Genomic DNA, 24,727 nt, shown 5'->3' with positions numbered 1-24,727 from the left:
CCCCGGCCCCTTTAAGCGCCGCGCCCCCACCCACCCGAGAGACCCCCGCCTCCCGCGCCCCTCCCCCGGTCCCCGGCCCCCGCCCCCCGGTTCCGGGGCCGGGCGGGGTCCCGGGGCCAATGGCTGCCGCGCGGCGGCTGCGCTCCTCCCGCGCTCCTCCCGCGCCGGCGGCGGCTCCTCCCGCGGGGAGAACTGTCAGCGCGCGGCGGCGGCGGGCCAGCCCCGTCATATGACCGGCCGGCGGTCCCGGCGCCGAGCACAGCTCCTCGCGCCGCGATGGCCCCGCCGCCGCCCCTGGCCGCGCGCTGAGCCGGGCTGAGGCCGCGGAGCCGCAGCCGCAGCGGAGCCGCAGCGCCATGGCCCCGACCCTGCTGCAGAGGCTCTTCAACAGGAAGGGCGGCGGCGGCTCCGCGGCGGCCACTGCCCCGGGCCGGGCGCCCCGGGAGGGGCCAGCCTTCAGGTGAGGGGCCGGGGACAGGCGGGCGGGAGGCGGAGGGGAAGGGGATGGGGGAAAGGAAAAGGGGACGGGGTCTCCCAGGCCGCCGCCGCCGGCCGCGAAGCCCCCGCCTCCGGCACCGCAGGCCCTGGTCCGCGCGGTCACTGGCCCCCTTCCCGCTCGCGGCTGCCGGGACTCCCACGGTGCCGCCCGGGGGTCTGGGGGCCGCGGTGGGGGCCGGGGCGCCGCTTCAGCCCTATTGTGTCCGTGACTCTGCTCTGAACTTGGAAGCGCGCGGCGGCACGAGCGCGGCACCCTCCTCCTCCCTGCTCGGGGGACCGGTTCTCGGACGCGTGGATGGTAACGTGTCGTTTCTCCGTCGTGAGAGGCCGGCGGCGCGTGGTGTGTGCGGGGCCCGAGATGCTCTAAGAAGTAGCCGAGGGAGGGGGGCTAACAAAGCTGGGGCGTGTGTGCTCGGACCTGCCCTCCCAACACGCGCCCCCGGAGACGCGCCACTCGCCCGGGGGGCGCGCTGGCATCTTGGGTGCCTTAGGTTGATTTCTTTGGTTCGTTTCCCCGACAACCTCGTGCGGCGGCTAAGACCATAATTCCCATTTTACAGCCGGGCAGACGTAAAGTCGCAGAGAACCGAGCAGCTTGTCTGGTGTCTGAACTTGTATTTCACTCGAGTTGTGTGACCAGACAGTCCAGTCTGAAATCTCTAGGCTCGTCTGCTTTCAAGGGCCCTTTTAAAAGAGGCCTTCTTATATTGCTTTTCAGCACGCTTACGTTGAGAAGTTCATTTCTTTCCCGTAACTGTCGTTTTCCAGCAAGTATTTTAGTGAGCATCTGCTTCCAATCCTGACACTTTCGGCTAAAATGTCTTGCAAAAAGAGTTTAAAGTCTTCCTCTCTGTGCACTAGGTCTAGACTTAGTGTAATAAGCCTTTTAAAAGTTTTAAGTGAAACTTTGAATACATTTTGGACTAAGTTTTATGCTCTAGATTTTGCTTTTCTTAAATTCCACTCACTGAAAGCACACAAAGCCCCTGGTTGCAGTTACCTGAATATTACCAGTATTTAGTGTCTGTGGTGTGTGTGTGGGTGTGTGCTGTTGTTTGGAAGGTAAATTGTTAAGACTTGACACACCTTCGTTAAATTCTCCCGTGTTCTGCAGGTGAACTGAATCGTTAAAATTCGAGTAGGGCATTCTACGCCTTTCACTGCTGTGGGTCCTAGTGATGCTCTGTTGCTTCTGGGAGCGGTAGAATTACTTCAGGCTCAGGGTGTGTAATTTCTTCTCTTCCTCCCAGTAACCCAGACTTGGTGGAGGGGGGCAAAGGCTGGAGGGAACAGGGCATGAGTTACAACTGTCTTTGCTTGAGCAGCCCTTGTCTAGGGTGTGAGAGCCCCAAATGCCTGGCCACGGTTTGCCATGCTCTCTGCTCACTTGCCCACCAGTGTTTCCCTCCATCCACAACTGCATTGGAGTGTATTTTGAACCAAAAAAATACTGTGGCTATATTTAGGCCCTGGCCATATTAGGGAAACTGATTCTAACTTGGTGGGAACATTTTCAGTATAGTGTTCTGACTTCCTGTCAGTGTCTAGTGAAGAACACAAAATTGGGCCAAGGACTGGTTATGGGTTTTGTCTTTGTTGACTGCTTTAGGATTTTCTGCAAGTTTTGGAGGTAAATGTGTTGAAGAGAATTGGAGATCCCAGGACCCTTCGGCAGTGTGTCTGCTGAGGGCTCACCTTGGAAAAGGTGAAGACAAGACTCAGGAAGATGAGGGCAAATCAACCATGACATGTCACATTGACCCGGGGCACCCGGGTGAGTCTTTCCTCCTGCTTTCTCATCTGACTTAACTCTCAGATGCTGTGAAGCCATCAAGTGTCCCGCTCCTGCCCTGTATAAGATTTAACCAAATAGGAGATGGCTTGTGCTTTCAGGGGAATGGGTACCTCAGACAGGTAATGAGCTGCCCCTGGGGGCTCTGTGGTTGTATAGATTTCCAGAAGTTAAGGTGTAAACCTTACCTTAAAACTCTAGCACGCCTAATGTGAATTTAGTGTTTTTCAGTGTGTTTAATTACAGGAGGTAACTTGTAGATCTTGAGAAGGAAAGGAAGATTCAGGTAGGCTTTGGGGGCAGTTCTGTAGATTGCTATATATTTGGGGAAAAACCTAAGTAAAAATAAGGTCCAGTTTATAGATATACATATTTTTGTTTTAGAGGTTTTCTATATCTTCTTGCAGTGATGGACTTCCGCTAGTTATTTTAAACTTTTCCCCACTCCTCTGCGGTCTTGCCCTGGGTAGTGCTGTGTTAACCGTGGGCCTTGCCACGTCCCTGACTTCCCAGCTGTCTTTATGTCCCTCCGGTTCTCTGGAATTTATTAGAGAGGAACTTTGAGGACCAGGGTAAGTAGCTTACCTTGCAGGTCTTTTTCAGATCTTTGTACTTCCTGGGTTTCCACCTGCAAAGAATCATCACATTGAGATTCCGTCTTATGTGTAGTTCTTTGAGGATCTTGACAGGAAGCCCTTTTCATAGCTTTGAGGAAGGAGCTTGCTAGGAAAACAGGAAAAGAATCAGAAGAGATTGAATTTATAAGTTTGAGAGAAGGAATTATGATTATGGTTTTTGTGAATTGTAAGCTCCATTTAAAGTTATAAAGTTGCATTATGGTCTTGAAATTTGAAAGAATTTTTTTTGCTTTCACTTTTAACTAATTCACACACACACACACACACACACACACACGCACACGCACACGCTTCTGAATTTTTTCCAGAAGGATAAATTAGAACAAAATGAGGTTATGTGTCTGGCAGCTCAAATGAGAAATAGAATTGGATTCCTGGTTGCCTTGCATCTCAGATCAGCATGTTCATTTTAGGAACTTTTAAAAGCCAAGATGTGTCCACCAACTTCTTGCATGTCTGGTTCAAGTTTGAAATTTTATCTTTTTTTAAAAATGTTTCTGGTAAATTAGTGGACCAGTTTCCGCCACAGATGTGTGTGCAAGATGGAGGCAGAAAATATCATGGGTTATCCAGTGTCTTATTTGGGACCAGGTAGATGAAGTAAGCATGTGTGTCTCCTGGGATGTGAGGGGTCAAGAGAGCGTCTCAGCTGCTTGGCCACTGACTGTGTAAGGGCTGGGAAGAGACCCCCACCCCCACACCCTTCCAGTCCTGAATATTTGAGGTCACATTGCCCAGTTCCTGCTAATCCACGTCTTCCATGTTTAAGTCACCTGCTCCAGGGTTAGTATAATTTAATCCACTTATCGTTATCTGAGAGGGTCTGATGCTTAGCTCCTGGGTGTGTGACTTTGAGCTCCACCTGTACATACTGGGGTAGGACATCTAAGGACAGCAGGTCCTACACCGACATGCATCAGCAGCAGAGAACACACTGGAAACTGTAACAGGAAGATAATTCAGACGTTGATAAGGAGCACACTCTTGCGTTAAGTACCTCTTTGAGGACACACTGTTCTCATCCTTGCTGTGACTGAGGGCCAGGCCAGGAGTTACTCTTCCCTCTAGCAGGAGGGCTTCCCCCTGCCCGCCCACCAGCTCCCAGGATGCTAGCATCTAATGAGATTTTCCTTTCTCATTTTCCTAATGAAATTTTTCCAGAATATTCTGGAAAAAACACAGATAGCTCCACTACACCACATGTTTAATGATCTTTTTAATAAGACACGTGACACATAAATCATACGATTTGTCAGTACACCCACCCCACTGCATTGCCTGGTCCTGAGCTGGGCCCTGGAGGGTGTTAAGAATTTGGGGTCAGAGTCCAGCTCATATGGTGGGTTCCGTTCAAATCACCTGGAGGACCAGTCAAGGAGGCCATCAGTTTCCTCCTGCTTTGTGCCACCATGTGTGTGTACAGACCTGCGTGTCTCTCTGTTTCTCTGGGCCTCAGTTTTTGTCATTTGTAAGTAAGGTGATTGCACCCTTCCTGTGTAATAGGGTTGCGATAGGGAGGTAATATATTTGAAAATCTTGTGAAAAGAGTAAAATGCAGTACAGAACGATTTTAAGTATTACCAAGGGCCTCTTAACTTGTGGAATTCAGTATCACTCATATTGAGGCTTTACAAAAACTGAGCTGTTTTTCAGAGGCTGATTTCTCCTTTAATTAGTTGGGATACTTGGGACAGAGCTGAAGCAACTTGTTATTACTTCTCTTTTTTACCTCGATGGTGTTGGTCATGAAACAGGTTGAATTTTCAGAGGAGTGCTAAGACCCTCATTGGATCTGAATGAAGGTGGCTGGGCGGTCAGAATTGGCTTTAGGAGTGTGGTATGTTTTTCAGAATTATTTACAAGTTTTTCCTATCAAGAATAAAATCTTATTTAAGTGGAAAGGAAAAATTTGTTAGGTGAAGTGATACAGCTGGCTGGCCGATGGCACTCTGCAGCTGCCAAATTTTTACTTTTTGACTCTCTCTGTGTACATGTATGTGTGTGTGTATGTGCGCATGCAAAGGTGTTCTCTAGAAAAAGTAAAAACAATATAAACTTGTGAATGATACTGAAGGTAGGTGTGGGACCACACACGTGGGAAGAGGGTGAGCAGTCCTGCTACCAGGATTTTAACAGCAGTGGTCAACCAGGGGGTGAAATTTTTATTTGATTCTTCTCTGTTTTATATTTGGTTGGTATTTTGGGTTTTGCTCTAACGAATTTGTGTTACTTTTGTGATTTAAGTTATTTCAAATGTTAAGTAGGCTCTGGGGTATTTTCCATTGTGAGGTAGGGATTAAGTGTAAGATTTGCTGAGAAACTCGATTTGTATAAAAAGTCTTTATAGATTTTCTCTTCTTTGCTAAAATAACTGGTAGTTCCTGTTATTGAGAGTAATATGCTGTGAATTTTAATGTACTTAACACCTAAGTTCTTGATGATCCTTAGGAGGCCAGTTTAATTGGTGAAGTTGATAATTGAAGGCGATATTTGTGTGCACAATTTTTACTAGTGGGGCAAGTTTCCTGCCTCCCCCAACCTCAGCCAGCATGGTGTCCACCAGGGCTCAGGAGCTGCAGCCAGGTCCCCAGGTGATCACCTGGATTAAGAGAGATCTAACTAAGATTTATTTGAAGTGTATTTGGAAAAAAGTAACAACTTTTTAGATTTGGGGGAAGCTTGAGTAAGTTTAAGGGGCTGGGATTGGATGTTTTTAAAGCTGAGAAATGTATTACAATTTTAAGTTCTGAATGTGAAATGGTCGTGTTACATGTTGTCATTTGACTTAGCAGGTGGTCTGAGAGATGGGCCGGGCTCACGGTTTTTTAAAGCACAGAGGGTAGAGGTAAAGATGGGCTGATTTTTGCCACCGAGGATTTGGGTTGTGTTTCCCATGGTCTGCCCATCAGATCAGCCTAAGGAAGCCCCTGCAGTTGTTTTTCCTTGGCAAAGGAAGTCGTAAAAGATTGTCCTTGTGCTCCTGAAATGATCTGGCTGTTGGTGTGAACTCCCAGTGGGTGAATCCGATTTGAGAACTTGTGCTGTGCAATTTCCCCGGACACTGTTTTTCTTGGTGTGGGCACAAAAGAACACATGTTTTATCCTGATTGTCCAAGTCCCTTGCTGGCATGAACGATTAGGCCTGCACCATGAGATCATGTCCTTGGCTGTAAAAGTCAGTCTTTGCCTTTGTGGATAAGAATGCTAAAATATCTGGTGAGTTCCTACTTACCAAGTGTTCTTCTTATCTCAGGTTTGTGAGAAATGATTCTTATATAAAAGAGGAAAAACAGGATGGACTTTTCCAGCTAACTGGGCATGTAATGGTGACTTCCCTCAACCCCACCCTGTCTGCAAGTGGAACATCCATGACTCACTGCTCAGGCCACACAGACACTCTTTTGCAGCGTATGCTGGTGGGGGCAGGATGGGGGTGCAAGGGGGTGGGCTGCCGTCCCTCTGTGTTCAGCCAGAAGTGTCCAGCTGCCTCTGTGATGGACTCCTGGTAAGGACAATGTGCCATCTCACACATCATGCTATTTTTCTTATTGCACTTTATGTTTGTGCTGAAATAACACAATATATTAAGTGCAATAAATGCAACCATTAATACTCTGATGTTTGGGGTATGTGTTAGATGGCAGGTACTTTCTGTTACATGAGATTTCAGTATTAGTGTGAGTCTGGATCCCCCGCTATCATGTTTCTCTCTGTGTGCTTTTCATTCATAGATACCTTTGGAATATTTTTCTAGTTATTTGTCCCTGAATCTTGGTTCATATGTAGATCATGCTCTGGAATTTGCACCCAGTGTTGTGTTATGAAGAGATAGGTGCCTGCTTTATGAAGATGATTTTATCACCACACTTAACTCATTTTCATCATCATATAAGAGCATTTCTGTATTTGAGGTAATACACTTTTAAATCAGTGACTACTAGTGTCTGATAATATATGGATGTCTACTTGAAAATGACCACCAGTTCATGCAGAGTGGTCACTGGGCCAGTAGAAATTCATCCCCCAGAGCTGATGGGGGTTGAGGGCAAACCTGCGTATCTGGTGGGAACCTCAGCTGAGTTTCTAGTGAGGATAGTTGTATGTTGGGTATTAATAATGTAACCACGCATCCATCACATATGGACAGCCTAAGTAAACTGTGTGTTGATGATAGAAGGATTTTTCTAGGGAAATTGATAGTCCATTTATTTGAATATACCCTAGGTTACATTGTGTAATCCAGCAGTCCCCAACCTTTTTGACACCAGTGATGGGATTCATAGAAGACAGTTTTTCCATGGACCAGGGGAGTATGGGATGGTTTTGGGATGATTCAAGCACATTACATTTATTGTGCATTTTATTTCTATTATTATTACATCAGTTCAACCTCAGATCATTAGGCATTAGATCTGGGAAATTGGGGATATCAGTAGAAATGGAATATATACATGAATTTACTTAACAATTTAGCACAACCCAAGAAATATACTAACTTTAGAAGTATCTGGTTTTCCTTGAAGAAAGTGTACTCGAGACCCTATAATGCTAAATGCTGCACTGCTGAGATTTACTTGTCAAACAATCACTGTTTCATTTTATTTAATTGTGACCTACTCTGACAAAAATGTGTGTGTTTAAATGTTGTATCCATGGGACTTCTCACAGAACATATTTTCATTTATTTTGATGGTTTAACAAACAGAAAACTAGCATTTGCTTACAAGTACACATATGTCAGTTAGATGGAATTTGGATTTTTGCATTTCATTGGTGAATTTTGCTCACTAAACTTTTTGTTCAGTTGTCATGGCAACTGTGTTTCTTCACAAGTTGGAGACAACTTAGACGTTAACCTGCATATTCCTCAGAGATGAAACAGGTGTTGATTTAGGATGTGTTAGGAAGAAGCAGCAAAATCACCAGTCTAATCAGTTCTGCCTTTGACACCTTATACGTACTGCAGATTGCCAACCACCTTTCCCTGGTGTACCCAGAAAATGGAGTGTTTTGTTCTGTCATATGGTTGAAACCTTTGGCGTAATGGGAAGACATGAGTGTGTTTGATTTCATCTAGCTCTTATTTGACTATCCTCATTTACTCAAGTTCTCTTCTAAAACAGGATTGAGTAATAGTAACAAAAATATCATTTAGCCAATTTAAGCATACATTTGAGTAATTGAATGAAACAAGAAAGCATCCATGTTGTGGTTAGATATGGGAATTCTAATCCTAGCCCTCCTGTCCCAGCTGTAGTGCTTAGTGCAGGGCCTGGCAGGAAGCTGTACTTAAGTGCTTGTTAGAGGAATGAATGAGTGAATGAATGAATGAGACTTTTGCAAGCAGAGGATCCTTAAAGATTCTCGAGTATTCCAGAACTTGATCTCTTGATAGACTGTTTTTTTTTTCCTTGATGTTTCTGATATGCGTTTTGTCATTTATCAAAGGGATCTTGTTATAGAACAGTGCGGTTTTCTTCTTTCCATTAATATGAATGAATTCTTTTTCTAATATAAAAATAATGAGGTAGATACTCTGAAGGGACCTGCCCTCTCCTTTAAAAACAAAGAAACATAAAAAAGACACTTAAGGGACTTCCCTAGTGGCTCAGCGGTAAAGAATCTGCCTGCCAATGCAAGAGACACGGATTTAATCCTGTATCTGGGAAGATTCCACGTGCCACAGAGCAACTAAGCCTATGCACCACAACTATTGAGCCTGCGCTCTAGAGCCCGGGCACCGCTGCTGAGCCCATGTACCACAGCTACCAAAGCCTGTGCGCCCTGGAGCCCATGCTCCACAAGAGAAGCCTTGACGATGAGAAGCCCACACTGCAGCTAGAATGTAGCCCTACACTCTACACTCACTACAACTAGAGAAAGTCTTTGTAGCAGTGAAGACCCAGTGCAGCCAAACCAAAAAGTAAATAAATAAAATGATCAAAATGACACTTAGGTAATACATCTGAGACTTAGTTATGAAACTTCATAGCTGTTGAAAGCCGCCTATAGGAAAAGTATTTAACAGTATCTGTAAACCTCTGAATTACTAGCAAACTGCTATAAAACTATCCTATGCTATTTAGCATTATTGAATTTTTGTGTGGCTTGGTAAAACTGAAATACATTATAGAATGAAATTAGCTAAGTGCCTCTTTCAAACAGAAGATACAGCACATGTGCTCAGGCACTTTAGTCATGTCTGACACTTTGTGAACCTGTGGACTATAGCCCACCAGGACCCTCTGTCCCTGGGATTGTCCAGGCAAAAATACAGGAGTGGGTTGCCATCCATTCCTCCAAGGGGTCTTCCCAACCCAGGGATGGAACCTGAGTCTCCTGCGTCTTCTGCATTGCAGGTGGATTCTTTACCACTGAGCCACTAGGAAACTTAATTCTAAAAACAATGTTGGTATTCTAAATCCTCAGAGGTGGTGTTAGCAGGCTGCAGGAAGTAAGTGCTTTAGAAAAAAAGATGGCATCTTCTTTGCATTCCATGCATGATGTTTCCAGCTGAAAAACTCATTTAAAATGGGTTTAAACACCTGGCATGCCCTTTAGGAAGTGATGGCCCAAACTGATGTGTCATTGGCAGTGGCTTCAGTGAGTGGGGAGGGAAGCCACGAGCAAACATTTCCCTGGCTTAGCAGGCAGTGCTATTTGCTTTAGGCTGGTGCACTGGTTGCCAGGGCCGCACGAGCCCGCAGAGGGCCAGGAAAGCTGCCTGGACTCTTCCGTGTGCACAGGGCCCCGTGGAGACCCTAGGAACACCTTGACCTGGAACAGGTCAGCCCTGACCTGGAACACTGTGTGCCACTTAGTGCCACGAGCTCCTGAGAAACAGCTCGCAGATTAAGTTACGATTGTGTTCAAGGTTAACTTTTAAATGCACCTGATTAAAAATCAAACAGTATAAAATGGTATACATTGAAATACAAGTTTCTCACTTCACACCCCTAATCTCTCTTTCCAAAGGCTACCCTTATTATTTTTTATACTTTTATTTCTTTTTATTTCTGGCTGTGCTGGGTGTTTGTTGCTGCATGGGTTTTCTCTAGTTGTAGCAAGCAGGGGCTACTCTTCATTGTAGTGCATGGGCTTCTCATTGTGGTGACTTTTCTTGTTGCAGAGCACGGGCTCCAGGGTGCTCTGGATTCAGTGGTTGCAGCACGTGGGCTCAGTGTGTGTGGATTCCTGGACTCCAGTTGCACAGGCTCTGTAGCTGTGGCACGTGGCCTTCGTTGGTCCTTGGCATGCAGAATTTTCCCAGGCCAGGAATCACACCCGTGTGTCTCCTACACTGGCAGGTGGATTCTTGACCACTGAGCCACCAGGGAAGTCCAGGCTACCCTTATTATACCAGCTTCTTTTAGTTTATCCTTCTGGAAAGAAATATTCTGTGCAGACATAAGGAAAAACATCCCCTTTCATTCACAGAAATGGTAGTTGCTATACACACCGTCCAGCATATTGCTAATACCCGCTTAGTTTCCGCTGACTGAATGCACAGAGAAGACTTTATTTAACCCAGTGGTTCTCTGTCTGGCTGGACATTACAGGGCACCAGAAAGATTTAAATGCCCAGACCATTCTCCAAGATTCCAGTTTCATTAACCCTGGATGTCTATGGTTTGTCTTTATGAACACCCTACAAAGGTACTTTTAGTGTGCGGTCAAGTACACAGCCCTCTATTGATGAATGTTTAGATTGTTTTCAGTCTTTTTTTTTTTTTTATTAGAGATGGTGACTGTCCTGGTCAGAAGATGTTTATGCAGAAGCTCAAGTATCTTTCTAGGGTTAGGATCCAGGGTGGAATTTCTGCCACATCACTCTCCGGAGATGCTGCACCTGCCTACGCTCCTAGCCGTGTAACTGTGTGTAACACTGGAGTGGCTGGCTAGTGGAGGCAATTGAAAGTGCCCTGAAGAAACCGTGCCCGTGGGTGGACTGTACCTTCTACCTGGGAGTTATTGACCCTCTGTCTAGCTTGTGCTTTGGGGCCAGTATGATTTAAAAGAAAAATGTTCTTGGCATGAAGGTATTAAAAAGAAAAACAGAAAAAAAACCTTTCATACCTGGAGATGTTCTTTAAGCATGATTCTTATGATGATAAAAATCTAAAAGAATTATGATTGTCGTCTAACAGCTGGAAAGTAGCTAAATTGTGATGTTAGCTTCATAGGATATTATATAATGATTAAATGATTATGGGGACTTTATTAATATAATTAAGTATTTTAATACAATATATAAAATATATTAATGCATATTTAATATAGCAACAAATACATAAAATACTAAATATATATCATGTTGATTATAACACATGCTACATAATATATATAAATAGTGATATACTTATATAAATATACATATAAAATGTTACAGTTAATATTATTATAATCAAATATTAGATATGGTAAATAAAAATCTCAAAATCAATTGGTTCCTACAATATGAATATATTAGTAAAATATGTAAATGTATGACCAAGGATTAGAAGAAAAACAGAAAAATACAAGAGTTGATGTGAAGGGGTAATGACCTTGTAGGTAAATATTCTTTTTAAAAAATTCATTTACTATTATAAAATAGTATGGGCAATAAATAAAAATTAAGAATAATTCTTTTATAATGCAAATAGCCATTTGTGGTTTTAAAAATATGTTTTTGTATTCTAAACCTCATTAACTATGGACTATCAGTGTAAGTGGTGAGTCTGCAGTCTTTCAAGTTGCCTGTAAGCAGCTGCTTCTCTGCAGTGTTAGAGGAGCCCCCAGTGTCTATGGAGGAGGGACCATTTCCTGTGCACTAGGAACCGTACTGCCTCGTCTTTGCTTACATCCTCTTGCAGTTACCCTTTGACAGTGGGTATTTTATTAGGTAGTTTTTAGATAAAAAGTTGTAATAATCTACAGATAAAAACTGAGGCTTGCTGGAGATCAATGTCTGGTTAACTAGTGGCCCTGTGAATTTAAAACCCAATTCAGTACATGGTCTGTATTCCTTCTCTACATGTTAACATTTGAAGTTCCTAAGAGGTTTATAAGGAAGTGTGAGGTCTAATATTTCTAGGGAGCTTCCCATTTAACTGTGCAATGACAGATACCAAGTTTAAGAGCTAACTGGTGGTACAAAGCAGTGAGTAGAGCAGGACCAAGTGTACTGTCCTGTTCAGATGGCAGGTAGGACTGAGGACTCTAGTCTGGCTGCTTAGAGGCGGCTTCACCCAGAAGGTAAGACCTGAGGGGTAGGACTCAGGGCTGGAGAGGCTGAAGGTGCGTCACCTCGGCAGTGTTCCTGGGTTAGCGAATGGACCAGATTCTTTGAAGTTAGAGTGTTTCCGGGAGGCAGGATCCACTGGCCAGAACGTGCAAGGCCTTGCAAGCATTATATACATGTTCAGTTTTAAATTTTGGTGGCCCCAAAGAATAAGTGGAGGTCCTCAATCTGTACTTGGAAGGCTAATAGAGTAGGAAATCCGTTGTGGGTTTGTATTCTTGAGTTCAAAGCCAGCTCCCCCCACTTATATGGTAGGGCACACCTGTCTTGGTTTTTTTCTTCAGTAAAATGAATGTAAGATGGCTTTTCTTGCAGGGTCCTGAGGACTAGAGAGCGCACATCAGCTACACCTGCTACACAACACTTAGCACCTGTCAGGCCTTCCATTCACCGCAGGTCTTGTCACTCTCAGACGCCAGTGTTGTCTGCTGCTGCTTCCAGCTCCTCCAGCTTCTTCCCTGTGTTAATCCCGACTTGGGGTGATGTCCAGACTGTGGGGAAGTGGCAGGTGGCTTGTCTTCATCAGGAGATGGTGTTCCTTCCCCCAAAGCACTGGGGAGCCACTGCAGGTATGAGCAGCGATGGGTGAAGGAACGCAGCACAAATGCTTTCACTTAAATTTTGATGCCGGATCCAGATCAGTGCAGTTTTACTGTGTGTGATATTCCTTAGTCTCCCCCGCATCCCCAGCCCCAGGCTTCTCATCTCTGAAGGGAAGAGCAAAATGGATACAAGCGGTAGTATCAGGGTTCCCCTTTATGGTTCCCCTCCCAGCTCATGGCAGAATCCATACATGTAGGGAGTTCACTCTCTTTTTTTAAAACTCTTAAGAATCTGTTACTCACATAGTTTTTTTTTTTTTTTTTAAGATTTGTTTATTTTTGGCTGTGCTTGGGTCTTTGTTGCTTCTTATGGCTTTCTGTAGTTGCAGTGACCGGGGACTGCTCTATTTTGGTGTGTGGACTTCTCACCATGGTGGCTGCTTTGTTGAGGAGGAGGACGGGCTTCAGGGTGCGTGGGCTTAGTTGCCCCACAGTATGTGGGATCTTTGTGGACCAAGGATCACACCCATGTCCTCTATACTGGCAGGTGGATTCTTAACCACAAGACAATCAGGGAGCCACACTGTCCCCCTTTTAAAGTAAAAGCTTTTTTAAGAGCAGTTTTAGGTTTACAGTAAAACTGGGAGGAAGGTCCAGAGGTTTCCACTTTACCCGAGTGGTATTTTTTTTTTTTTTTTTTACCAAAGGCCAACCCATCTCCACACACCATCATCACAAAGCCCTTAGTTAACTTTCAGGTTCATTCTTGGTGTTGTATGCTTTGTGAGTTTGGACAAATGTGTAATGACACGTTTCCATCATTGTAACATCATACAGGGTATTTTCATGGTCTTAAAATCCTCTGTGCTCTGCCTTCTCCTCCCCCCTCCCACTCCCAGGCATCTCTTTTCATAGCCCAAGAGTTCCTTTTTTTTTTTTTTTTTTCCCTAAGTGGTTTTCCAAGTTTTCTGAAGAGCTGAACAGTTTCCTAAAATTACAGACCTGTACCAGGGAAGGAGATTGCATTTGAACATGAGTTAGATTTTTACAAACGGAAAAGGGATGGGCAAGGGGAAAGACAGAGGCATTTGTCTCAGAAACTAGACAAAGGGAAAGCTTCCAGTTGTCTATAATCTCACCTAACTGAAGCGCTAAATACTGACCCTAATTGCAGTGGCGGTGGAGGTGGTGGGGATCTTAGTGTCAAAAACCCGCGCCCTCTGCCTCCTCCAGCTGACACTGTTACAGGCTACCTGGTGCCTGGAGATGCAGCCCACCCACAATTCACAGCCTGTTGGGCATCCTGTCTTCCTTCTTCCAAGCCACCTCCTTCCCACCCAGGTGGTGCTGGACTTTGTTCTCTCAGCTGATGACCGCCTGCTGCTCCAATTGCTGCAGCCAGGATGGAGTTTACAGCCTGGACCATAAAAGTCAATATTGTGTTTAACACAGCGGTAGCCACGTGAGTTGTCCGAAGCTTGCCTTGACCGCTAGCATGTTTGGTAGCTGTTTTAACAGCAAGGTTCTCAGTGAGCACTGGATTATAAGGATTGTCATGGCCCGATCAGCAGACTGTGGTAGGTAGCATCCTGGAGGGAGGTCCTGTTCTGTGTTAGACCTCTGCTGTCTCCCCGTGTTTTAGAAACCTTTGTGTGCAGAGCCCTTGGGCTCCAGGACTCAGAGGTACTGGTGGGGGTGGGGGTAGGCACAGTTATCCTTGAGGGTAAAATAACAGGATTGCTCCTCCCCATCTGAACAAATCCAAAGTATTGTTAAACTGTCAGTTATCACCCCTGTGCTCAGAAGATTCACCTTTTCTTCTCATCCTAGAAATATCTGAGCTGTGGGACCTTGATCATCTCTGCCCTGAACACTGCGACAAGCAGGCTTCATAATTTTTTTTATTTTGCTGGCTGACATTCTCAATGAGGGTCTTTCCTCACCATCAGATTAATTCCCACATGGCCTTTTGGGGTCAGAGGAAGAGGTCGCTGACCTACATTGGTTTAGGCCCTGAGATCTGCACAGAAGGTTTTCTCCATCAGCTCCTGTGCAGTTCCAAGCCCGGCGCAATCCAGCTTCCCAGGATTTAAGGCTGAGATCAGGCATCAAAGTTTGCAAGTAATTATGGGCTTATCTGTCTTGCACTGCGTTCTCTGCACGTAGTTTCCAGGGGGACCTGACTGGTATGCATGGAGGAATGTGCTTGAGGCATGTTTCAGAGGAAAAGGGAAATGATGTGAAAGGGACAGGGAATTGTCAACAAAAAGAGTAAGTAATTCTTAAAAAGGAGTAACATATAACATTACGTGTAGGGTTTGAGCCTAAGTAACTCGGGCGAATGGTAGCATAATTAATGCAGGCGGAGAAATGACTTGAAAAAAGGAATGTGTATGTTTGGTTTTTTACGTGAACTTGAGGTGCAGCTGAATACCCGTCATGATGCTCAGGAGACAGTGATTGTCAGGGGATATTTTAGGCCAGTATATGCCAAAGGGGACTAGGAAATCTACAGCTCTCTCTGAAGACTTTTCTTCTTTCTTTTTTTGTAATTAAAAACATTGAGGAACTTCCCTCGTGGTCCTGTAGTCCATGCTTCCAATGCAAGAGGTGTGGGTTCAATCCCTGGTCAGGGAACTAAGATCCCACATGCCTCATGGCCAAAAAGTTAAGGTATAATTGGTATATAACATTTTATTAGTTTCAGGTGTACATCATGATTTGCTATTCATGAATATTGTGAGGCAGTCGCAATAAGTGTAGTTAACGTCTGTCAGCTCATGTAGTCACAAAAATGTTTTTTCCTATCACGAGAACTTATAAGACCCATTTTCTTAGCAACTTTCAAATATGCAGTGCAGCATGAACTGTAGTCACCATGCTATGTCCTGAGACTTTTCTCTTTCTAGTCCCTCCCTCAAAATTACTTTTGTCCAAATTCTGTTTGCTCTTCCCGACCCAGTTCAAACGCTTCCTTGACAGTTTTGCTGAGCCCCAAGTGGGCACACCCCTCTCCCCAGCCCCTGCGCTTACGGTTTCTTTGTTTGGTCTTTATGCTACTGACAGCATTCTACCAGCTGGTTTTCTAATTAACCAGACATGACCAGATTATACCGTGCATGCAGGGAACATCATATGTCCCTGTAGCACACAGCACAGAACTGAGGACGCTGATTGGAGCTCAGTCAGTGTTCAAATGTACTTAGTCAAGCCTGGGTTTTTTTAGCTAGTATTACTACTTAGAGGAATATAAATTCATGAGCCATTCTATGGAAGTTCGTTTCTGTGCATAAACTTGCCTCTCTAAAGCTTTTAAGGACATCTCCCCGTGCTTCCCCTGCAGAATTTAACCAGTACGTGCATTCATCCTGTCTGTGTCTGTGTTTACCCCTTTCTCTTCTTTCTTTCCAGTTACAGGGTTATTTAATTTTTCTTCAACTTTAGAGACTGTTTTCTATAGACCATTTTATCTTTTTCTATACTAGTTCCAGCTTAGATTTCTGAGGTTCATCACCAAGAAATATATGATGTATTCTCTTAAGAAGATACTTTTTTTTGAGAGGTTGGGTTTGTCATCAGAACAGCTTGAACGCCATCATTCCCTAAATTGACCAGACCTTTGCTCAAACTGAAACTCATGTTCTTATCTGATGTTCAGAGAACCTGAAAGAGCTCAGTGTGTGTTTGTTCCCTTTAGTTGGACATTTTCAGCAGGAAAATGTCTGGTGCTGTTGACATGTGGCCCTGTCCCTGGCTGTCTCTCTCTAGATCAGCCATGAAGAGGTTGAGTTCACTCTCCACCCATCACTGAAAAGACCACACTATTTACACTTCTCCTTCCAGAGAAATGTTTGCTTATCCCTACTTCTGTTTTCTGGTCCTAATCCAGATCTCTGTCCAAGATAAATATTCTATTGGCTTCATGCTGTTTTATCCTCATTAAACAAGTGACCGGATATCTGCAGTCCATAGGGTGAAGATGTTAATGGTGATTCAGACTCGGATGAATAAGTGAAGGCTTGTTTGGGTTTCTCATGTCATAGTTTAAAAAAAGAAGCCACCTAAGTTTACTTGTGCATGAATGACATACACTTACACCTTCAGGGGGCTCTCAGATGTCCATTCCTCCCATTTGAATTTTGTGGATATCAGTTTTGAGATAAGTGGGCTGACTAGGACTTGAGAGTTATGTATTTCACCCATAAATTGTGGCTGCTTTCATATGGTGTTGAGAGTTGACAATGGTGTTTAAGTTTTTTAAAAATAATTTTTAAATTTATAATTGAAGGATAATTGCTTTATAATATTGTGTTGGTTTCTGCCATCCATCAACGTTAATCAGCCACATATGTCCCCTCCCTGTTGAAGCTTGCTCCCACCTCCCACCCCATCCCACCCTTCTTGGTTGTCTCAGAGCACCGGATTTGAGCTTTTTGAGACATACAGCAAATTCCCTCTGGTTATTTATTTTAAATATGGTAATGTGGCACTTTAATTTCCCAAAGAACATAGCTTAGTTTGGGAGGAAGCTCTAGTAGTCACCCTCTGCAGCCTTTATTCCATGAGAGTATTGCCCCCTGTCTCTTAGTGACAAGTTACCCAGCATCAGAGGAGTTGCAGTTTTGATCTTCAGGGCTTCACTTCTCCTTTTGACTTTTTTGTGGTTTCCTCCTCCTAATGCTATATCCTTAATTTGCCACATTAATTAACTCAGATGCGGTGATTTCTTAGTGGGTTATGGCGACAGGAGGCCCGAGGGGGAAAGATTATTTTCTGAGTACTGCTCAAGGCCCTAAGGTCACTTTTATCCCCATCTGTGATTTGATCTATGCACCTAAGGCAGAGGCACCTGTGGGCCCAGATGCCTAGGGGCGAGAGCCCGTTGGGGATTGGAGTAGCTTGTGCTTTGATGATGTCGAGGAAGTCCCGCCATGAAGTCCTGTTAATGGAATCATCTCTCCTCCTTGGCAAAGACTAAGAAGGACATGTTTAGCCCAGGAAATGTAGTGGTGATGGTTTCAGAATAGTAACAAGCCACGCTGGAGGGTTAGGATACTGCAGTTAGGAATCACATCAAGACATAAACCGGTTTCCCTCGTGGATTTCTTTTCTAAAAATCATGCTGAGAGAGAGGTGAGTATTGGTTAAATGTGCTGTTGACTAAGACCAGTGTTTCAGAGAAAGGATCATTGATGATGGACTTAATTGTAATAGTTCACATTCACGTGGATCTTATTTTCCAAAGTGGTCACATGAATTTCACAGAACAGGACATGGATCTCCTGGACTAAGAGGTAGGTGCCTGTGCAGGGTGAGCCAGGTTGGGGACACTGATCTCTGGGCTCCTGCATCGTCTCACAGCCAGTTTTTATCCCTACAAGTTTGGCCAGGTCCCTTTTTTTTTTAAATTTTTATTTTATTGTGGAGTGTAGTTAATATACATTATTATGTTAGTTTCAGGTGTATAGCAAAGTGATTCAGTTATATATATACATGTGTATCTATTCTATCCTGGATTCTTTTCCCTTACAGGTTTTTATAGAGTATTGAGTGGAGTTCTCTGTGTTATATAGTGGGTCCTCCTTGATTAACTATTTTATGTGTAGCAGTGTGTATGTATTCATTCCAAACTCCTGATTTGTCCCTCCCCCACTTCCCCTCTGGTAACCATAAGATTGTTTTCTATGTCTGTGAGTCTGTTTCTGTTCTGTAAATAAGTTCATATTTATCATTCCTTTAAATTCCAAGCGTAAGCAGTATGGTATGATGTTTGTCTCTCTCTGTCTGACTTCACTTACTATGATCACCTCTAGGCCCACCCATGTCACAAATGGCACTGTTTCCTTTTTATGGCTGCGCAGTATTCCATTGTGTATGTGTACCGTATCTTCTTTATCCTGCCCTCTGTTGACAGACATTCAGGTTGTTTCCATGTCTTGGCTATTGTAAGTAGTGCTGCTGTGAACATTGTGGTGCATGCATCTCTCTGAATTTTGATTTTCTGTGGATATGTGCCCAGGAGTAGGATTAGAAGTGGGGATAGACGGTAGATCTTTTTTTTTTTTTTTTAATTTTTTAAGGAACCTACATACTGTCCTCCACAGTGGCTGCACCAATTTACATTCCCACCAGCAGTGTAGGAGGGTTCCCTCTCTCCATACCCTCTCCAGCATTTGTTTGTAAGTTCCCTTGCTTTGCACTTGTTAAAAATTGTTATGAATTTGTAACTAAAATGCATTTTATGTTTTTTAATTATCTTGGATGGGTATTCTTTTGTGTGTCCTTGAACGTGAGATGTGTGCTCTTTTCTGGTATTGAGGTGCTCTAAGCTGTTAACATGTGACTCTTCGGATTCAGGCCTAGATTTCTGGGTGTGGCTGGGCTGGTCCTGCTTCTCCTCGCTGTCCCCCTGCCCCCACCCTTCTTACCCCAGTCAGAGTGAACCTGTCTCGGTTCCTCCAGCACTTTCGAGAGTTCTCTTTGTAAAGCTCTCTTTGGGCGGACCTGGCCTCCTGCCTCCACCTCTCAGCCGCGGGCTGCTGCCCAGTACAGGGCAGGAGCGGCCGTGGGCTCCGCAGCCTAACTTCGGCTCTGTGACACCGACGCTGTCGCCGCCACACAGCTGTGTGGTCTTGGTGCTTTCCTGAGCCTTGCTGTGCTGGGCTGCTATTTCCTTGCTGGCCTGGTGGGATCAGCACAACCGCTTCGTGGTGCGGCCATGAGGCTCAGATGGGGCTGCCCTTGCAGGGTGAGAGCCGTGCCTGGTCCCTGGTAAGTGCTCTGACCACCACCCCAGGGGACAGCACAGCCCCGCCACGTCGTGCCCATCACCGCGCTCAGCACCCCATCCCATTGGGGTGTGGTTTCCTGTGCTAGATTCTGCCATGACCCCACAGGGTCAAGGGGACATGCTGCACCCGTGGGTGGTTCATGCCCTTTATGGGGTGGTGGGGGGCGGGGAGGACAGTGCCCAGTGCATTTGTACATTCGTAGGCCCTCAGGAAATCAGTAAATAAGCAATAGCCCTGTTTGTCTAATGCCTTTGACCTCAGCTTTCCTTCCCTTTTGTGAAGATCGTCTTAGCATTTATTGGTAGCTTTGGATGAGGAGAGAAATGATAGAAAAGACCAGCTCCTGGTTGGGCCTGGGATTCTTTGGGAGCTTCTGGGGTTGGGACTTTGCTGTTTTGGGCCCCTGTTCCCTGAGGAAGAGGCGGTGCACATGGACAGGCCTGCAGGAGAGGGGCTGTGTCCTCGAAGCCAAGGTTACAGTGGGGTCTGAGAGAAGCATCCGGGCTGGGTGTCCTCATGGGGTCACGGCCGCCCCGTCCAACTGGCAGGGTTTCTCGCTTTCAGCTTCTGTCAGTTGTCAGGTGCTCGTACAGCCCAGAAGCCACTTGACTTTAGTCAGCAATGAAAGCAATGCAAAGGGAAAGCTTATGCAAAAAGGAGAAGAGTTTCTGGATGGAAGTAACGGGAGAGAAGCATTTTCAGCTCCAGGGGTAGTGATAGTTCACTGCGGCAGCCCCACTGGTGTTCTCGGTGCAGAGAGCCTTTCTTAGGGGGAGGTGGGGGCTCGCTGCGCTGCCATGATTCCTTTGTTCAAGGCCGTTGGAGGTCTGGATGATTAATTGCTATAAGGCATGTTGGATCTTCAAGGCTCAGTGGTGAACAGCAAAGACTGACTCCAGACAGGGCTTCCAGGGCAGTCAGTTGGAGGACAGGTTCCAGCCTTCCTCCACCTGCTCTGCCCTGGTAGAGCGGGGTAATAATCAGCTTTAGCGGTGGGCCATGCACTCCACTGTCCTGTGGATGCATCCGGTGCAGGTACACTGCTTACAGTTTGTTCATACAGGGGCCTGGTTCTTTCCAAAGAAAGCAAGGTGGGATGTGTAGCAATCACTAGAGCCTCTGTGTGTGTGTGTGTGTGTGTGTGTGTGTGTATGTGTGTGTGAGAGAGAGAGAGAGAGAGAGGGAAACAGCAGGCTCTTACCACTCAGAAGTCATTTTCACATAGTTAAGATGTTAAGATGCTATTCTGTTATGAAAAATAGCTAGTTCATGCGTTTATCAGAAAAATGGGTATATCCTAGGGTGACCTGGGTTTTGTAGGATGACCAGGTGCCCTGACCACCCTGTATGATGATGCCTCTGTGTGTGTTCCGAACTCTAACTCAGGAGCAAGCTTCACATCTGTTCCTCATCTTCCGTATTTCAGGTACGGTGAACGGTTAGAGTACAGGAGTGAATGAGGTACATCCTGCCTCGAGCTGTTCAGTCCATGGAGGTTTATTACACAGGTTCTGTTGTAACAGGAATTCACAGTGTGCCAGAGAGCAGAGACTGGGGCCTCACAGAAGCACCCAATAAACAACTCTTACATTACCCAAGGTCTCTAAGCTTGGAAGGTTCCTTCATTTTTCAAGTGGTCTTTTTCCTTTTAGGCACTTTTATAGGTTTTTTATCTTTCCATTTGAAGAGTTAGATACTGAATATATATATTTAAGTCATTTTGATGCTTGAGCTCATAATTTTTAAATTTTTGTTGTCCTTCCATCTTATCTGTGGATGATTGTCTAAAAGTAAAAGCCGAGTTCTCATGATCTGAATGCGTTCACTATGGATAGTTCCCTGCAGACCTGACTTGGGGCTGGACGGGTGGGGGTGAGCGTTAGGTGGGCTGCGGCAGTGGCCTGGGACTTGGCGTTTTCTGCAGGACTTTGTGGTTTCTCTCCAGCCCCTCATGGTGCGTTGCTTCCAGTCCCCTCGCTAACCTTGTTTTACTTTTCAGGACCCCCAGATACCCCAGGCTTCAGATGTTTCTTTCGCATTGAGAACCTGTAAGGAGTTCTTATGTTCGTATGTTTGCGATACCAGGAATTTTGCTAGTTGTAGTCTGTGACAATTCAGATGCAGGAAATGCTTTTGGAAGGTCACTGCCTCCCATGGGTTCACGGGGCACCAGGCCTCCTAGCCCCACTTGGCACGTGACCTCGGTAGCTATCTTCACACTCTGCGCCACACGCCCCCACCCCATGCTGTGTGGAGTGAGGGCTGCAAATGTCTGTCACGTCCCTTCTCTCTGGGTGCCTTACGCAGAAGTGCTGCATGTGATGAAACCTGGGTGTGGGTGGATGGGGGGTTCTGATGGAGCCTGAGCAGGTGACAGAAGACACTGAGACCCCGACGGCAGAGTCTTCCAGTCTTTTCCTTCCAGTAGAGGAGGCGCAGGTGAGTGTGGGCTGGGCTCTGGTTAACAGGCATTCGCCCCACACCCGGCTAGTCCCAGGGACGCACAGAGGACCGAGACACGAGCTGCCTCGAGCTCGTGGGGAGCAGAGGGGGTGGCCATGGAAGCCACATCAGGTACCAGGACAGTCGCTCCTCATCGCTCTTGGATTCCATGTGTGCAGGCTTGCCTGCTCGCCAAAACTTGTTTATAGCCTTCAGATCAGGGCTCAGGATGTTTTTCTGGTTGTCTGGGGACACAGGCAGGGTGGCAGAATCCTGCAGCTGCCTGGTGTGTGCATTCCCTGCTGAGGGCCAATGAAGCAGTGCTTGCCTTTCCTGCCTGCTCTCCTGCTATCCTGCGCATGGACAGGCACTGCAGACACACGAAGTGTGCAGTCGAGAGAGTCCAGGTGGGGTTTTTCCTCCTTTGCAGTTTTGTGCTTTTCATTGGTGATGTTGCTGTTCGAAATGGCCCATGTGCATTGTGCCTGAGCGCTGTCTCGAGTCCTCAGGCAGGACGGCTTTGATGTGCCTGATGGAGAAACTCTGTGTTAGGTGAGCTGCGCGCAGCCATGAGCTCTGGTGCTGTTGGCAGTGGGTTCAATGTTAATGAAGCAACGGTGTATATTAAATAGCAGAAACACACATAAAGTAAAGTTCGATACTAATCAGTTGGTGAAAATCTTTTGGCCAGAGGTATGCAGGCACCTAACCCTGTATTTCTTCTCAAAGCAGCTGTTTATCATTAACTGATTCCATCTTCATGGAGCCTGTATAGAGCTCAGGCACCATGAATGACTGATCTCCCACACCAAGAGGTGGAAAATGGGCCCCAGATTCTAGAATGAGTTGGACTGATGAGGTGGGGTCAGAGCCATGGCTTTGCAGGGCTTGAAGGATAAAACAGTAAAGCCCAGATTGGGCTTGTACAGGGAGACCCTGGAAGATGCCATCGTCCAAGGGCAGGCTTGGAGAACGGGGTGGCTTTAAGGACAGGGCAGCAGGCACAGGCTCCTGGGGAACTGCAGGGCAGATGCAAGGCTGCCAGAGGAGGCAGAGCCCCAGCTGGGCAGGGGTGGTAACAGTGCCCAGGCATGTTGGCTGTGTGCTCATTCCCTGAGACTCCGTGCGCTCTGAGATGAGATGGGGAAACCGGAAAGTCTGGGTGTAGACACGGGTGTGCAGAGACTGCTGCAAGTGCCTGATGAGTGACCGGTTTTCCCCAAATAGACAGGTGTGCTGTTCTGGTTTACAAGCCCCGCCCCCTTTGCACCTGCACAGGATGGGGAGCCAAAATCAGCCAGGTTTATGGGTTATATTCAGGGAGGGGAGAGAAGGAGGGTGGTGCGCGAATGTGGACCAGGTCACAGGGTGCCCCATCTTCTGCAGAGCAGGCTGAGCTCACACTACCAGTTTCCTTCATGCTCACCCAGCACCCACGGCCCTGCAGTTCCCGGTTCCCTCGTCCCGTGACCGTCTGGGTGGAGGCTGGGGGCGGACACACTGTGGTTCGTACAGAGGTACCAGCTGCTCTCAGTTCTCTTGCAAGGGGTGGGGGTGAATGGCTTCCTCTGATGGTCTGAGAGGTTCCTGCATGAGCCTGGCCTTCCAAACGCCCTGTGTCTTGGACTAGGTTTCCTGCCTTTTCTCAGAGTTGGAGCTGGAAGAGTGGCTGGTCAGACACGTGCACACCACCGGTCACGGGGCCAGCCTGAACAGAGAGGTGCTGAGTGTAAAATCCACCGTGGAGTCCAGGGACAGGGTGGATTATTGAATTCAGTTCATCTGTTCCTTTTGTGCTTTTCTGAAACGTGAGTCTTAGAAAATTTTAAATTACATATGTGAAAAGTGAAAGTGAAGTCGCTCAGTCGGGTCTCACTCTTTGCGACCCCATTGACCATAGCCTACCAGGCTCCTCTGTCCATGGGATTTTCTAGGCAAGAGTACTGGAGTGGGTTGCCATTTCCTCCTCCAGGGGATCTTCCCAACCCAGGGACTGAACCCGGGTCTCCCACACTGCAGGCAGATGCTTTACATCTGAGCCACCAGGGAAGCCCAGCTTCCCATAAATTTCTACAGGACAGTGTTTCATTGCTCCCTTTGAATTTCTCGGACATAATTTGAAAGCACTGTTCAGTGGTACTACTTCTAAAGACCAGATTCTTGGGTCAACTTGTGTTAATTCCGTGGAAGTTGTACACTCTTCAGTGGAAGAGTGTAGCTGTTGGAAACAAAAGGAGTACAGTCGTGAGTACAAAAAATTCTCTCTGGTAGGGAAAACTTCTCCCTAAGAAATGTGTTCTTTGTGGAAATTCTTTGTAATTCTGTGTAACAGTGAAGATTCACAACAGTTGTACTAGATGCACCGTGACTGACATAATCTTTAAGAACTGACGTAAAGGTTAGTGTTGTCTCATGTTTTGGACTACTTAAGTTTAGTCAGATTTTTAAATGTGTAATTATTCTTTAAAGGCTTTATTTTTTACTTTTGAAAACTGTTTACCCACTTGTCTATTTATCATTTGTCTGCTTTGGGTCTCAGCTGTGGCATGCAGAAGCCTTGTTGCGGCGCATGGGTGTCTCTGTCGTTGGGGCTCGCAGGCGTAGGTCCTCCTCGGCATGTGGGATCTTAGTTCCCCGACCTGGGATGCCAACCATGTCTCCTGCACTAGAAGGCAGATTCTTAACCACCGGACCACCAGGAAGTCCCATAAATGTGTGATTATTTTTCACAGGAACACCTG

General features: G+C 45.9%; 1 protein-coding gene across 5 annotated transcripts in view; it reads left to right on the top strand.

Annotated features, from left to right (window-relative positions):
• Positions 1-112: 112 nt before the first annotated feature.
• Positions 113-24,727, top strand: part of FNIP2 (folliculin interacting protein 2) — a 125,856-nt gene continuing 101,241 nt past the window's right edge. For 2 of the 5 annotated variants that reach the window (XM_042234398.2, XM_042234397.2), the window contains exon 1: positions 113-460. In XM_042234398.2, coding sequence (XP_042090332.1) covers positions 357-460 — 104 coding nt within the window. In that variant the 5' untranslated portion in view covers positions 113-356. Of the gene's footprint in view, positions 19,525-23,549; positions 23,795-24,727 lie in introns of those variants that run through there. The other 3 variants (XM_042234406.2, XM_060400667.1, XM_042234402.1) reach the window with 3 other exon arrangements.

The sequence above is a fragment of the Ovis aries genome, chromosome 17, assembly GCF_016772045.2.
Source record: "Ovis aries strain OAR_USU_Benz2616 breed Rambouillet chromosome 17, ARS-UI_Ramb_v3.0, whole genome shotgun sequence".
NCBI classification, from domain to species: Eukaryota; Metazoa; Chordata; class Mammalia; order Artiodactyla; family Bovidae; genus Ovis; species Ovis aries.
The sequence above is the reverse complement of the archived record's forward strand: the minus strand, read 5'-3'. Positions and strand labels throughout refer to the sequence as shown.